The sequence below is a fragment of the Lytechinus variegatus genome, chromosome 3 (assembly GCF_018143015.1).
Source record: "Lytechinus variegatus isolate NC3 chromosome 3, Lvar_3.0, whole genome shotgun sequence".
NCBI classification, from domain to species: Eukaryota; Metazoa; Echinodermata; class Echinoidea; order Temnopleuroida; family Toxopneustidae; genus Lytechinus; species Lytechinus variegatus.
This window is the reverse complement of record NC_054742.1, coordinates 61,869,334-61,887,159: the sequence shown is the minus strand read 5'-3', so window position 1 is coordinate 61,887,159 and position 17,826 is coordinate 61,869,334. Positions and strand designations below refer to the sequence as shown.

General features: G+C 34.6%; 1 protein-coding gene across 2 annotated transcripts; it reads right to left on the bottom strand.

The window, feature by feature from the left end:
- Positions 1-2,801: 2,801 nt before the first annotated feature.
- Positions 2,802-17,063, bottom strand: LOC121411577. Of its 2 annotated transcripts, XM_041604372.1 has the most exons (5): positions 16,858-17,063; positions 11,177-11,467; positions 9,602-9,973; positions 7,367-7,559; positions 2,802-4,560 (listed from the first exon to the last, which is right to left on the bottom strand). In XM_041604372.1, exons 2-5 carry the CDS (start codon positions 11,375-11,377, stop codon positions 4,424-4,426), a joined length of 903 nt encoding a protein of 300 aa, XP_041460306.1. In that variant the 5' UTR covers positions 11,378-11,467; positions 16,858-17,063; the 3' UTR covers positions 2,802-4,423. The 2 variants fall into 2 exon arrangements, 1 of the variants encoding a protein (XP_041460306.1); XR_005969496.1 differs by lacking the exons at positions 9,602-9,973; positions 11,177-11,467; positions 16,858-17,063 and adding an exon at positions 8,404-8,504.
- Between the last annotated feature and the right edge of the window lie 763 nt (positions 17,064-17,826).

Here is a 17,826-nt window from a genome sequence, read left to right as displayed (position 1 = left end):
CTTGATAATGTTAACTGTTAGGTCGGAATGTCAACAATTTCCAGCTCGCGCTTCGCGCTTGCTTTATTTAATTGTTGAAATATGCATCGTCTTCATGGCTAACTACACGTTAAACAATCCTTAACGTTAACAGGTCCCTTTTCAATGAGGTACATAGTTCAGGATCAAAAACGTTGCCCAGAGTGTTCAATTTTAGGACAAAATACATGTAATTGCCCACCCCCCCCCTCAAAAAAAAGCTCGCGCTTAGCGCTCGCACTAGTTAAATACAGGGATTATGAGATATAGCTAAGAAGTGAATGTTACGAATACCCCTTCACAGAAACAAACAAACATCAACTTTGAGCTAGTGCCCGAGCGGGGAAATATGGGTGAATTTTTTAGCCCCCGGTAAAAAATCGTTCCCAGGGCCCTGCTAGTTCTTAGTAAGATGATACACGAGTTATAGGCGTGGTAAGTCAATGTACTTTCATAGAGCGTCGCTTTCGTTCAGCTTCAACATGTTCTATTACGAGCTTAAATAACCAAGTCATACTCACTTTTTGGAAAGTTAAATACACATATAGGTTCTTAATTAGAAAGCATATATATGGGCCAGTATATGCAGCAAATAAATCTCATAAATTGACCGTCGTATGACAAGCGAAAAAAGAAGCAATATATAAACAAGAATCAGTACCTGTACAATGTCGATATAGTTGGTTTTGCTATGGCGAGTCTTCTCCAAGAAAAGTACAGATGGGACTAAGGTCTGGCTCAAATACCATATAAGGCTGTTCCGGAGTTAGATGGGAATCCAACAGAATCAGTCGTTATATCCACAATCCGTTCTCGAAATCCACCTATATTCACTTCACAGGTATAAGGTGCGACATCCGCGTGTTATTGGTGCTTACTTCACAGTTATTGCATAATATATCAGGATTTAAAAGCAGGATAAATTTTCGATGTTCGGCGACCGTATAATTGCCATGGCCATTGCCATGACCATGTCATATAGATTTCCGGGAGGCCGGCTGGGGGCACTAGTACCTCCCATGTCTCACGACCAAGAAAAAAAAAACAAATGGAGAGAAAGGGTATAGGGATAAAATATCATGCAATTTTTATTATTACTGTTTCGCTCATCCGTAACTTAAAAAACAAGTCCACCGCAACAAAAAAGTTGATTTGAATAAAACAAGAAAAATCCAATAAGCATAGCACTGAAAATTTCATCAAAATCGGATGTAAAATAAGAAAGTTATGACATTTTAAAGTTTTGCTTAATTTCACAAAACAGTTATATGCACATCCTGGTGGGTATTCAAATGAGGAGACTGATGACATCATCCACTCACTATTTCTTTTGTATTTTAATACATAAAATAAGGAATATCCTATTTTTCTCCTCATTGTCAACGATTAATTCCTCCCTTAAACATGTGGAATGAGCATTGTTTAATACTATATGATTCAGTCATGTTGGTCCTGATTGTCAAACTATACAAAATGAAATATTGTATAATTAAAACAATAAAAAACAAAGGAAATAGTGAGTGAGGGACATCATCGAATTTACCATTTGAGTTGTGCATACCACTGTTTTTTGAAAAATAAGGAAAAGTTTAAATTGTCATAACTTTCTTATTTTACATCCGATTTTGATGAAATTTTCAGCATTTTGCTAGTTGGACTTTTCTCTTTTTATTAAAATCAACATTTTTGTGGGGTGGACTTGACTTTAAATATAGCTCCATACGCCATTCCCCCTCTCCCCCTCTTCATATTCGGTTGATGGCACTGTCTGCAATATCTCAGTCAAATTTGGTCTACGGCGGCCATATGGTTAGTAAAAAACAACCGTTTTAACTTTTTTTGTAATTGCTATATACATAACCTACAGGTGGTTTGAATAAAAATGAATAAAACGGCTGTTTCGCCTCGCCGTACGGCCGCCGTAGGGGAAGTGTGACTGAGGTATAAGAGACACTAACTGATTATAATGACGTTACTTAAGGATTGAGATCATCATTTTATTAAACTTGAAAGCACTATCACAGTCAGAGATCCCAAATTATACTTTCTTTTTTAAAGGGTGGAACTTAACATATTTGACTTTAATTCAACTTTTCAAAAATGACAATAAAATCTAGTGATCATTTCTTGTGGTAAATAAATAGACCAGTTCGTAGTTACTTCATGGACAATTTTGGTCAAATGACCTTCCATTTCTTTCATTGAGATAGGCAGATATCAAAGCAAGATATTACGTAAGGATGCCTTACATAGCAGGTTGAAGAAATTGTATAGATCAGGTGACTAGAATAGCACACCGTTGAGCACTCTATGAAGGTATTTGTTGCATTTCTACTTTGAATGCATATTAGAGCATGTTGTACAATGTACTTGGCAAACTGTGAAATACCAGTCGTTTGTGGACGCACTGTTTTTTGTGGATGTAAATGAAATGCAAAATAATATATGAATAATCAAGACATCAAAGACAATGCTTATCTCATTAAGATTTAAACCACCATGTCACTTTAGTACCAATGACCTTCCTCTGTTCATGCGCAGAGTGGAGCTAGGAGTGCTTAAGAAAGGACCAGTCATCCCTACAGTCGCTCCTAACTTACGAACAGCTTTATGAAATAGCACCACGGGTTCATTTGTTTAGAACCAGGCCGCCACGACACCATGGCAACTGACGTCATCGCTTCGGTACTCTATCTGGTTTGTCATATTCAGGAGTGTGCTCAACTTTATGCGCAGCTTTCTCGTTATATGTGCCATGAAGAAAAATAACGCGAGACTAGAAATGAGTGTTATTTGTGTGGTTTTATTGTATCAAATCATGTCATTAACGAAAACAATATATGTCCACAATATAGATACACATATACAATCAGGAGGATTTTGTCTCATAATGCAGATCAATATAGATACACTGTAAAACGCTGTTTAAAATTTTAAGCACGTTGTTTATGCCCGTCACTTGAACAACTACTGTTTAAACTTTTAAACAATGACAACTTGTTGTTAGAGTGACAGGCTTAAACAACGTGCTATTTATTACTGTGTAGAAATACATTGAAAGATAGATAGATGGATCAATAGATAGCTATGATAGATAGATATAAAGATAGATATACATGTAAATAAATAAACAGTACATTACAAAACACTAATATGATTCATGTCAAGATTTTAGCAGATGAATAATTTAGAGAGAGTCAATACAGTTTGAGACATCGAATGATTATGATTTCTAAATAGTAATCAAGCAAACGCAGAGTTATTGTTATAAGCTTAAAATCAGAACCAGGAAGTAAAGAATTAATGATCTATATCATAAAGGTTTAACGATATTATAATGTATACGAATATGAACAATAATGGGTATCAACTAAAATTGGAAATTACTTTATGGACCTTCGATTTTTCATCATTTAACATTGTCGTATAAATGGCAGAATTGAACATGTTCAAATTCAGATTAGAGATAAACAAGTATTAAATAAATTGTCAGAATATTTTGTTTTAGGTATTAACACAGACTACAAGTATGACAGAAATGAACATCTCTGTATCAATTAAATCATTTACGAATTCTTAATTCACTATCAAAATATACCAACAGAATGAGTATATAAGGTCGATTATTTACGTGCCATATCAAACGCGAAGATTTTGGAGAAGAAATTGAGTAAATGGCAGCACTGCGGCAAGACTATTAAAGAAGCAGCGTTGTAATGAGGCTGACATGGTCCAAGTATGCGGTGCACACTATAAGGATCGACCCAACCATTAACATGTACACTAAAAGACAAAGTAATAAACTAAATCAAATAACTTGATATCTTCTTAGCTAATTATAGACGTTGAAATAAAAACGGAATTACTTGTAAATGCTCATAATGGCCAGTTAATCAAAGACAATGCGAAAAAAGTCACGTTGACAAAATACCTTAACATAACGAAAAGCAAAAAAATATTAATTGAAATTTCTTTAGAAGGGTCAGCACTTCCAAGCCAAATCCACACCAATAGGTCAGTGAAGAAAATTTTATGGTGCCACCAGAATGTCAACAACGAAACCATGATGAATTTCTTTCAAGAATTTAAACTCAATATTAAAGCCCAATGTTACCCCCGAAAATCAAACATAACGATCCTCACCTATAGTAACAAAGCGTATAACAAAATTTTAATTTGTGAGTTAAAAAAAAGTAAATGGTTTTAAATGCCAGGATATACCTGTTCATCGGGAATTATATATACAGCGCTTAAATCCTTAAATTATGAGCAAAGGCATGGCGACTGATTATTCAATGTAGACTACAATATTACCGATGATGGCTGAGTAGTAAACAGCCCGCCCCGAAGGTCGTGGGTTCGATCCCTGGTCGAGTCATCCGAAGGCTTAAAAAGGGAACAATCTTCAGACATGTTGAGTAGGGTCTCCCAGATGTATGTGTAGTTGGGGATATAGATTGTGAGGAGGGTTTGATGATGGCTTAAATGGAGGGCGCTCTAGTAGAGATATCTTTCCTTTGTTGCGCTCGTCCACTCGATCAGCTGTAATGGGAGATATTTATAGGCCTTATAATAAACACTATAAATTACATGAAATAGATCACTACTGTACTTTCAAAATATTTACATGTATTGTAATTTTAAGTCAATCTAAAAATCAACTTTATGGTTCACTACCGAACGATTTTGGCTTAACTGTATGTAATAAGACGAGTGTGTTAAAGATGGTAGATTGTGGGGCGTCGAGGTGGTTACGACTCTCGTCTTTTAATCATTGGGATGTGGATTCGAATCCCAGCCAAGCCATGGCGTGTTTCCTTCAGCCAGAAATTTTCCCTCATTGTGCTGCACTCGACCCAGGTGAGGTCAATGGGTACCCAGTAGGATATATTCAATGAATGCTTTGGCCCAATATCGCGGCTCATACGGCCGGGGTAATAATGATATTGATACCAAGCATGTCAAGCTAAGTATAGTAGCTCTGCTATATAAATTGACCATATTATTGTTGTTGTTATTATTATCATTATCATCATTATTATTATCCTTATCATTATTATTGTTATTACCAATTTAACATTTTTATTATTATTATTATTACTATTATTACTATTATTATTATTATTACTACAACTATTATTATTATTATTAATATTAATATTACTATTCTTATTATCATTATAATTATTATAATTACTACTATTACTATTATCGTTAATATTATCTTTATCAATGTTATTATTATTAATATAATTATTATTATCATAATAATCATTATATTAGATTATACATGCTAATAATGTGAATCGTGTCACAGTTCACCAGCTTCTTCCTGTGAGACTGGGACAGGCGCTGACATTTTGCTTCTTCCAGAACGGTCAATTCCAATGGCTTTTCCTCAAAGCAAATTATGAAACGATTTTTTAATGTTTTCTAACCCTTTTCAGTTTGCCCCCCCCCCCCCGAAAAAAACGGCTCGGTGTAACAATGGCAGAGGTAAAAATGGCAGAGGTAAAAATGGCAAAGGTAAAAAATGGCAGAGGTAAAAATGGCAGAGGTAAAAATGGCAGAGGTAAAAATTGCAAAGGTAAAAATGGCAAAGGTAAAAATGGCAGAGGTAAAAATGGCAGAGGGAAAAATGGCAGAGGAATAAATAGCAGCTGTAATAATGGCAGAGGTAAAAATCGCTGAGGTAAAAATGATAACACTTGAGTTTATATTTCTTTTTTCCCCCTGGACTTACATGCACGACCTTCTCATGTCATATCGCTCTTCTAATATTCAAATTTGAAGAACACTTTGGATCCCAAATTAATATTGTACTGAATTCATTACAGGGGAAATTCACACTGACATAAAGTTTATCAAAATGATATTGGTGAGGGTTTTAGGGAATCCATCAAAGATTTAAAAAGCTACTGAAATTTTACATGATAATGGGGACGTCATTTGCGAGCAGTTTTCCCTAAAAAAATGAAAATGGTTTTAACTGTACCTCAAGTATATTCTTAGCAATCATGAACCACTGAAAAGTAGACATTTTGGTGCATAAAATACGGGGTTGTTACTAGTACATGACGTCACAGATAAAAAAAACTCAAACTTCTAATAACTTTCTTAATCTTTGATGGATTTTTCACAAACCACCAATATATATATATATATATTGCTATTTTACAGTAAACCTTTCGTCAGAGTGAATTTCCCCTTCAAAACAGGTCGAAATAATGGTACCTAAGAAACACCTATAAATTTAAATCCCTGATTCCCTACACATTTCAAAATTCATGCGGTATCCGTCACCATAATTATAGAAACTAGTTAAAGAACTTGGACTAGCTGCAATGAAGTATTACTCTGAAAAAATTAACACTAGTTGCTATTATTATATCATTTACATTAAACTATATACGCATCATATTAATATTTATTCGGATTCATTATGATGTTGAAATATGAAAAATTACTTTTATTACAGAATCTTCTGTTAGCCAAGTTACGCATGTGGTTCAAAGAAATCCCGAACTCGTCTATTTCAGTGTGTTAATGGTAGCGCACAATGGTGTTCATAATACAATTCGTTTGGTATGTATGTGATGATGTGCTGTTCTACTACATGTATATACAAACTGGCCAAGATAAATCCTTCCATCACTCACTAATTAAAATCATTTTGGCATTAAAATGTTTGTGTTTAATCATATCAACGATAAAGTATAGACCTAAAATGGTGAAAAAATCCAAATAATATCTAATCAGTTCATAATACTAATTTTGTCGATAGGAGTCCATTCAAGGTCAATAATTATGACTGATATTAACTGGAAAGGCTATACCTTTCCTTGCTGATCTAGTATGTCATGATCTTTATCTCCGTCATTTTTGCTTCTGCAATTATTACTTCTGCCATTATTACTTCTGTCATTTTTACCTCTGCCATTATTACCTCTGCCATTTTTACCTCTGCCATTTTTACCTTTGCCATTATTACCTCTGCCATTTTTACCTCTGCCATTTTTACCTTTGCCATTATTACCTGTGCCATTTTTACCTCTGCCATTTTTACCTCTGCCATTATTACCTCTGCCATTTTTACCTCTGCCATTTTTACCCGGCACCAAAAAAACACACCTGGGGTAGGCCTCCTACCCCTTCCCCACTACAAAAATGACCGGGCTCAAATAAAAGTAGCACTGACGTTTTTGTGAGACTAGACCACGGAAACACAATAGCCCTACAGGAAGCATTCCTTAAGTCCACTAAACACTTTTAGCCGCTGTAGTGATAGGTGTATGTCAATTATCAAAAAGAAAATGTTATTCTGAAAACAAAGAAAGGGGACACATACCGTAGGTTTTTCGTGGTTTCTTGGTCTGGTTTTGGGCCATATTTGTTTGGTTTCCCTTCATGGCTTGAGATGAGTTTCTTCCACCGCTCTGCCTTGAACCTGGTCTTGAACCTGCCCTTGAGCTACTTACTCTCTTAGATGGAGCAAAGATGGTGTTCCTTTCAGCGCGGGTGATTGATGTCCAATCTGCAGTCTATCAAAACAAGTAATATTATTAATATTAATATTGAAAATCATAAAAAATATTTCAAAAAGATAAAGTTATAGGAAAAAAAAATATCAGCTGGTTTTTTTTTGTAATCTTTTTATTAGCATACAAGATACATTGAACATTATAAGGCCCTACTATTACCAAATAGATCAAACAATCAATGCAAGGAAAATGACAGGAACATTTTGAAATATTACTGATATTTCAGAATGCATTTTATGGAGAAAAAATGTGTTTTATTCAAATTGTGATTACACTTCCGGGTCGACTTTGTCGAGTACGATTTGCTTAAATCGTATACCCCTTAATTTCTCTTTGAATAATTAATATAAACTTATTTGGATAGATGGGTCAATACTTGAAGCATTTGGCTTGTTGTATGTAGGCTTGTATGGGTGCATGTCGATCGGTGTTTGTAAAAAAAAAAGTTGCGAGCTAACGAAGTGAGCGAGCAAAAATTTTGACCTTATACATGTAAATGCGAATATCAAATTTTTGATAGATTTTGAAATGATATTTAATAATGAATTATATTTCACCCTTTTAGACTCTACAAGTTGCTATATACGTGTCAGGAAATAACGATTTGTCATGCGTCTTCTTTCAGCCTCTAGTTCTTGAGAAATCAAATTTCATCGTGCAAATTTACATTATGCACGTACAGGCCACTACTATGTCACCAATTATGTCAATAATTATATACCTGGTACTAGTGATACTGGCATAGCGGTACTATCCAACAACTTACAGTCATACAATGTCTTGATAATATACTTCGATCAAAGGTTTTTAGCAAGTCAAATGAGGAACCTTTTAATTATTTTACCTTGCACACAGCAAAAATGACTATGGACGAGCGCTAAAAAAACACCTGCAGCACAAAATCGGTATCTCTACACACTATACACTGTACGCCTATAATAGGCACAGGTGTTTTTTTTTCTGCGTAATGATTACACGCACCGATAACAACTTGCTATTGTGTGCAGACGAATTGCACTTATGCAATTGTTCGCGGATAGCGGTACGGGTTGTTATAGCAACGACAAGCTGACTGGTTCGTAAATTGGACAGGAATCGACGTAGAGGGACCATAATCCAAAAGGTCGTCTGCTCTCACTGGACGACACCGATATAATCATGTAAAAATGCCAAATTTGTAACATATCGCTGTTAACAATGTAAAAAATTACAACGAATAATTCCTGTTTACCCAGAAAAAACCCAGAAAACTATTTTATTTCTACTGTAAAACAATGTGAAAAGTGTATTCAATTCAAATTTTCGCATTGTCTGTGTCAAAAATTTGCAAATAATTTATTTTCATGAAATATCAAAGATGGCCGCCCAAATTGCAAATTTTGAACTCCATGGGACACGATTTCATCAAAGGGAACATAAAGATTCGTTAACTAAAGATACTTCAGGGAATTAAAAAAAATTGCTAAAAATCAGTTCTCCGACTAGACTGTCTACTGGTCACGTCATTCGGATGATGTTAAAGGCTGGTCCCAGACGTAAATAATCATATCTGATTGATACACATCTGAATAAACTCACCCCCCCAACTCTTTGATACACGCACTGAAATGACAATCAGTTGAGCAGCGAACAAGATATCAATATTGCGTTCTTGGGTTTTTTTTTTAACACTTAACGATCTAATACCGACTTAATATCTAGAATCGTCAATAAGTAAACAAACCCAAAATTAACTCCCCCACTCAATGAAAGAATGTAAAAGAAAAACGGCTTTATAAAATTATGTTGGAGCCTATTTGTTTAATTGACTCCCTGTAAACATGGTACATGTTCAGACTGTCTTCTAAATCCATGTTAAGATAAAAAATAAAAAAATACAAATGTACAAGCTATATTCAATGGCATTTTAGAAGGGCTCTCCATGTACAGTATTTACTTTTGAGGTTACCACTTATCCACACTAGGTGTTTTTTTTTTGGCTAGTAGTTTATAATATTACCTTACTCTGAATTTTTCATGTTGAATGATGTTTGTTTACTTACCGCGTTATACACATCTTGAAACTTGGACATAATAACAGGAATGAGGTTGAGGACAGCGCCCCAATCCGACACCTCGCCGGTGTTCAACCCCCGAAGTTTTTCAGTCGTCTTGTGAGAAGCCAACTCGTGGAAGTCCGTATCCTCCTCCAGGTACTTCCGACAAAACTCGATGTTACTTCGGATCTTTTCGGCTTTAGCTCGTTGTTTTTCGTGTACAGTCAGGGCCATGATATTCTCTCCGATACAGCTATGAATTTCATCGCATAATTCTCGAAGAGTTTTTACTGATACGAGAAACAGTTGGAGGACTTCGGTGAAATGGGACGTCCTATCACCATCTAATTTCACTGAATGATCGTAACAATCTCGTACCTGTAAATTAAATGTAGTATAGTAGAAGTGATAATAATAACATTATAAATAACAATAATAGTTATAATGATGATGATATTGCAGTACTACTAATAGTAAGTGCTACTACATGCAAACATAATAATAATAATGATGGTGATGATAATAATAATAATAATAAAACATACCCATTAAATGAATAATAATATAGTATTTAACCATGTGCTGGTCACATTGTTCACATAGCTTGCTTTGTTTGGTTTAGTTTGGTTAATACATCTATTAGTCATTTATTTGATCATATATGCCTGATTTTATATTCAAAATGAATTGTCAATAAAAATTTTATCACGAATATTCATCATGAATCATCAAATCAATATTGAATATGAATTACCAAAAATATTAAGATTATTGTCAATATTCAGATGATAGTGTGATGTTAAATGCTATAAGGCATGAGTTATGAACGGATAAGCAATTTGACCTAAAATAATCAATTTACATTATACAAACTATATCAGTGATGACCATGATGGCGATCATGATGTTAAAATCATGATCTGGGATTCTTCTTCATATGTTGTATCAGATATATTCCATATTTTGACCTTATTTCATATTTTCTGTGAATTCTACTAAGACCCCTGCCCTGCGTGCTACACCTTTTGGGAGCGTTTATCATATTAAAGGGGAAGATCACCCTGACAAAAAGTTTATTGTAAAAATAGCAGAAAAAAAATAATAAAAATATTGCCGAAGGATTGAGAAAAATTCATCAAATAATTGAAAATTTATTAGAATTTCAATTATTTGATTTGTGACGTCATATGCGAGCAGCATTCCTACATAGCGAATGGTAAAAAATCAATGAAATGTCATTTTCTCAGAAAATTGAAAATAGTTTTCACTATAGCTTTTGTATATCAATAGACTAATCATTTCACACCCGATCATGAAAAGAAAACAAAATTAAGTCATCAGGAACCATACAAAATTTGAAATTCATACATTTTATATTACATAACACATGGGGCGGCTGCTCGTTTATGACGTCACAAATCCAAAATTTTGAACTCTAATAACTATCTTACTCTTTAACGGATTTTCCTCAAACCTTCACCAATATTTTTTACTATTTTTTCTGCTATTTTTACAACAAAGTTTTCTTCAGGGTGAACTTCCCCTTTAATAGTCAAATTCAACATTCCAATATAACTGCACCTGTAAAATTGTGTTGATGCTTGGTCCATATGTTGTATTTTGACCTGTTGGTGAACGTTGCAAAGCACCAATAAAGCTTCTCGTCTTTTTATAAAGCTGTTGACACGATCCTTCTTTGAGAGCACGAAGTTTATTAGCCAGATCCGAGTTCACACGATCTATGTACGGCAAGACTTCGTCTGGATCCCGATTTGTAGCCATTTGTCTACTAGTATTTTCCGATCGTAAGGTGATGACGGATGCGACACCAGGGAAGCGGCCGGAAATCGGTATCTGTATCTGTTGCAATTCCTGTCAAAGTAAATCGATGGGCAGATATTGTGGAATAAAAGAAGCATTAGAACATATATTAAAATATTCATTTATACCATGGATACTGCATTATGTTCGCAACTTTCTACCGTTTTAGAGCTTTCAACATTTGTCTGGGTGAAATATATTATTTTCGTTTACTATGTGGAGCGTCGTGGCCCAGTAACAGAGGGCCGTGGGTTCAAATCCCAGCCAAGGCGTAATTTCCTTCAACTTCACCAAAAAAATTATCCACGCTGTGCTGCACTCGACCCAGGTGATATAAATGGGTACCGGCAGGAGGTAATTCCTCAAAAGAGCTGTGTGCACCTGATTAGTTAGCCTATCTTTGCCGGGTAATGATAATAGCAGGGCCCGCTATACGAGAACAATTTGCGGCACTGAAGTGGCTACCCTGGGTAAATATAGCGTAATTATCATTATTATTATTATTAAGAACGATTTAATAGTGCATTATGTTCAAAAGAAATTATCGTATAATGTATATCCATTATTGGTACTTTAATCGTCATGAGCACCGAACGTGGACCGGAGTGCTTTTCCAAACTTTGATTATATATCTTGGATATACTTCTCTTAGAGATTCCAAAGTAGCCTCAATATTGACAAAGAAACGTGTCAGAGAAAAAGGAATTTTGGGTAATCAATGAAGGCAAGATGGTCACGAAAATATAGATACTTCAAAATAAGAACAAACCGATGGTCTCAAGGGCGCAGGCTGGGGTGCACGTCCCCCCCCCCCCCCACCGCTGAGGCAGAAGAGTTCCGACACTAGCAAGCAAAACGAAATTTGTACCCTTTCTTCTGCTTTCAACAGCTGATTTTCCAAACTTTTAAGTCCGCCTCCCAATTTAATGTGCACCCCCTTACCACTTTAGCTTCACCTTCCCCAGGATGTGCACCTATGATGTTCAAACCAGCCTACCGTGGTATGTTAATAAAAAACATTCAGCATTTGACTTTGTTTCTCCACATTTCGAATGTATGAAATACGTGATGATAATATTCCCAAAATAATATTACCAAAGGAGTGTTAATTAACCAGGACCTCCTTGATAAGATATGATATGATATGAGCAGTCCGTATGCGTGCTGTCACCCGGGAAACGGGGTATATTTTATTCTATTGCATCTTCTATTGATTGTGCCCGTCACCACTGATCAAACAAGTAATGACCAGCTTCAATGAATTCTTGTAGGGTGTGAGCAGGATAACAACGAGAGCTTCTCTTCAGCATCCATTATTTTATTTACTCTGTCTCCTGTCAAGATGAAGAACTGAGAAATGAATTCATTTTGTGTCGAGATTAAATCCAAATATCAGTATAGTATGTATGATATATACATTTTTTTTTGGGGGGGGGGGTTATCTGACTGAAAGATCATCATTATTGCTGGGAATTCGACCCGAAAAATATTACAAGATGGACCCATTCATATTCCAGTTGAGCTGTCTGATCCAATATAACGATATATATAACATACATTATTGGCATGCATGAAATGTTGTTAATAACAATATGATGTTAAATAACAATATGATTAATAATAATATAATCACATTCAGACTACTGACGTATAAATAATAACGAATCAAGATCATTGACGTGGTGCAATGTTTGATAATCATTGCTAACAAATTTTTAGTAACAGTAGAAAATCATATTGTACTTTTTAAAATGTTAAAAATCCAGATAAAATCTAAATACAAGAAATTGAACAAAACTTAGCTGGTATGAGTGACCATGGGTGGGTAGGTATGAGACGGCAGATTCTTATATAGGATTATTTAAAAAAAACAAGAAAGGAAGTAGGAGGAGGTCTATAGTATATTAATGTTCATGATTGAAGTTCAAAAACAGCATCGAAATTTTGTATATATACAGTGTATTGATAAAAGTTGTATTCTTTTCAGGTTACAGCCCACATGGATATTCAAACATGTTGACAATGCGAGAGAGAATTAAGAGAGGGGGAGAGAGGGGGATGGGACAGGATAATGCATGATTATTTCCAGTCAAAGAACAAAATATTGGCAGAGCCCAGTGTTGTCATGGATACAAGTAAACAATCATAGAGAAGAAAGCTGATTCGCTTGATCACCCTATTCTATGCACGCATGGATGAAGCATTTATAAATTAATAGGTCAGTAAATTGCATTTTAATCGTGGAAGACTTTGTGAGGAAAACATTGTTGATAATAGTAACGAAATAACATGATTGATATCGTTTGAAATTATCCGGAAATACATAATAAAGTACATTGAAAACCCTTCTTGTAGGCAAGCCAATGTCATCATTATTTTTGTACTATTAATTATAGATTTTAGTCGTGATAAAGAATAATTCTTTTATAAGAATTTTTTTTTTAAATATGCAACATGTATAATATAACATTTGACACTGAGGACTAGTGTCAACATTCTACAATATCACCATGATCGCCCATACATGCCTATAATATACAGGATATTACAACACACAATGTTTGAATAGAAATGAATTGTACTTGCTGCGAACTGTGAATACATAAAACATTTTTAATATTTCGAATAAAAGTACAATATGAAACGAACCCCTTTTCTTCAGAGTAGAATAAATTTCATGTTTCAGAATACTTTAGAATTCGCCAAAAATGATTGTTTATACGTAAATTGGAAGGATTAAGATACATTGAATACAATGAATAAGTGACAGCATCGAGTTACTTAGAATCAACATTGTAGGAAAAAAACGACTCTAGCATCGAAATAACGTAATCGGACTTAAATTTAGGCCGATACACCTTTTTCGCATACTTATACTAACTTTATTTTGATAGAGATTATTATAAGTATAGTATCTAATATATGCTAATCGACAATTATTATCAAAATCATTATTGAAGTATGCAGTACATGGTGGAATCACGTCAATTAATTTAAATGCACCTACCACAATACACTTGCTAATATTGCTTGTATTTTCACAACTTGCAAAAATTTACATCCGAATCTGAAGAAATCTTCAGCGTCATCCTTTTTTGAGGGGGGGTGGGTCTTTATTCATTTATTACTGGCCCCAACAAGTAATCTACATGGTCGCATCTTTTGGAAATGCACACTTTAAAGACAATGGGTTTTTTTTCCCCCAATAAAAAAATGCCAAGATTTTCAGCCTCCTCAAAATGAATCATGGGGTTACCAAGACAACTTGATATTGGAGCTTATACCTGCTGGGTATATCATCTATAATTTCTCACTTGTAAGGCTAGTATATAGCGTACATCTGAGGGATTGCGGACGCTCCCCCCCCAAAAAAAAAAAAAAAAAAAAAAAATCACGACCAAGTCGCATTTATCTAAAAAAAAAACCCATGGTAAATGAAAATCTTACATCATAGAACTAGAAGCAATAAACAGATCGTTATCATATAAAAACAGTTCAAAGAAAACACATCTTTACAAACAATAATGTCTTCCCTAATCGATATAAAGACGGTTTGACTTTAATACCATGTTCAATCAATAATAATATAATCTGTATGATAGAAGGTTTGTTGTGTTTTACCTGTATATACTAACCTACCAATGTTATCCAGGGATAAGCAAGCTGGTATTATCAGTATCAAAGAGTTGATAATTCGTATACTATTAACATACATATAAGAGAAACAGCAGCACCAGCAGGTTAATATCTCACCAATAAGGGGCTTTATATTATGTGAGGCAAAACTGTATGTTCCATAGTGTTTTATATATCACATTTTGTCGAAGAAATTGTTCATCTTGTAAGAAATGCCCCACAAAAAATAAACGGGGGCCCGGGACTTTTTTAATTGAGTTTCAACTATAGGTGGGGACTAGGGAACCCACCTATATAGTGGACTAAAATAACAATCTTTTATTGAAATCTATTATGTTCGAATTCAACATGTCCTGAATTGACCCGATAGACCAGGCCCTAAAGCTGGGGTAGCTCATTTTTGAAGTTTTATTGATAACATCTTGTGAAATATGTTTATTGTATCATCTTCATTGAACAAAGCAATACTTTACGAAGAATCCTATCAATGACAGTGTATTTTACATTGATTTATAGGGAGATGAAAGGGCATTAAATTGGTTCCATGACATTTGCTCCGGCGACAATTGCTCAGATGGAAAATCTGCACGTTATAAGCCAAACATAAAACCTATAACTCCCAGACTAAATAATGTCCTTATCTTGACATTATTCTGAACCAAAAGTCCACAGGGTTAATAGGACTATACACTCGTAAAATAACTAGATAATCGGGTCAGATGGGTGCAACTGTTATTCGAGTCATATTTGACTATTTTCTTGGCGTATTTACTGGAACAGAGTTATTTCTGACTAGCATATACGTTGACTATACTGATCTAGTCAATTTGACTGACTTATTTTAAGAGTGTATATATACTCTATGGTATATAATCCTACTCTAACCCTATGCCCTTTGAGATAAAGAAATGTCGTCGGAGCATATGTCGTGTCACTTTCTAGGTTCTAGAAGGCTGATATCATTTTCACAACATTTTGGATTTGTTTATTATCTCAGCGGTTTCATTTTCTTAATTTAAGTACCAGCTAGTAACGAGCATGCTAAAATAATTTGACTGCTGACTTTAAGCCGTGCCTCAAAGTCTATACCTATCTTACCACGTTTCAAAAAAATATATCTGTAAGTATGTAGATCTGTTCGTGTACTAACAACTCACACCTAGTACACTATTTACAGATTCGTTATCTTTCTCAATAAAACATAACAAATATGATATCGATGATCTCTGAGTAATAAAATATGTTTCAAAGTGCAAACAATTTCATCTTCTAAAATACCCCCCCCCTTTCGGAGACAAGAACATATTAGATTATTGCTATTCGATGCTATGTCAGCAAAACCTGTGACAACTGGGTAATGAACGTAACATATAAAAGCGACCCAGGTGCACGATTTGTTCAAAAACATTAATTACTGCCTAAGTTTATTAAACGGGTGCTCAGACTTCCTTTAAACTCTTATGGATCAACCGTAAATCAGAATTTGTACAATTTAGGGCCTATACTTGCTATTTAATTTAGTTTTTACTGTGTACCAACTGTTGATATATGTACAATACATTCACATGGTCTTTATCCGTGTAGTTTACAGTATAACCCTGTGATATGTTACTGATGAATAACAACAGTTGTTGCTATGCCTGGCAACCTCTGACATATTGCATGTTGACACGAAATAAGAAAGGCATTTGTTATCTTACTCCAGGTATGTAACATATAGCTCATTCGCATAATAATGCAATATCAACAGCACGGCCAAGAAATAACCACTTCTCAGCAGTATAGTTAAAATGAATAATACTCACCGTATAGGCCTACATGAGACAAGAACAATATCACAGAGTTCTTTTCAGCTACCAGTGGTATTGAATAGTCCAGTTATAATGAGGTGCAAATTGCTTGGTGATCTTGAGGCAATGATTTTGATTTGTCAATACTGCAAGCTACTTTGGTAGCACTGTCTTGGTTGGTCTTTATTTACCAAACTACACCATTGTTGTTTTGCTCTCAATGAATGAATGGGTAATACGAGAGATCGAAGTGGTTTGTATGCTTACTACACGCACCCTTTAAGCATTATTCGTATTCTGAGAAACGAATCATTTTTATGTGACTGAGAAGAAAACTTCTGGGAAAAAACTGGACAAACAACGTTTTTGCTAACGACCAGGAAATGCCACAGATGTCAACAGTATAATGTGTCTGTAATAGACACAATTTAGAAAATAAGACACCTCATTAAATTTCAAATACAAAATCAAAATTAAAATGCGATGACACCATAACTGAAAGAAGGCTAGGAGCCAATCAATTCGATGGTGACTATGAGTTCTCTTTCAGTCATCTTTTGACTGTCTTCGATCGACATTGACCCGATTGGTTTTTTACACCGTTCCAAGTTGTTTTCGATCCCACCCCTGGAATACAATGAAGGGAACCGATGTCAACAATGACGTTGCCATGACAATCCATCGCCTGTCACTCCGCTTTTGGCTTATCTTTTTTTTCAAGATCGATTTCTTTCCTTTGTAATTTTATTTTCAACATGTAATTGATCACTAAGTTTCAGAAAAATCAATCAAGGAGAGAAACAAAGAAATAAAACTAGAAAGTGAACGTTGAACGATGCAAAAAAGAAGGTAAACTAAATAAGTAAAACATGAATAAAATATATCTTTCTCGAAAATGTAAACATCATCCGCACTTAAAAAATTAAATAAAGTATGGTGAAGAAACGATAAATTAATCTTTTTTTATTAAGAGTGCCAAAAGAA

Bases quoted from the DNA above. Each gene is read 5' to 3' on its own strand.
- LOC121411577 (XM_041604372.1), bottom strand. From the start codon at position 11,377: ATGGCTACAAATCGGGATCCAGACGAAGTCTTGCCGTACATAGATCGT. The intron at 9,974-11,176 runs GTGCAGTTATAT...TTTAATTTACAG, and splicing joins GCATCAACACAATTTTACAG to GTACGAGATTGTTACGATCA. The intron at 7,560-9,601 runs GTAAGTAAACAA...TTGTTTTGATAG, and splicing joins TTCAAGATGTGTATAACGCG to ACTGCAGATTGGACATCAAT.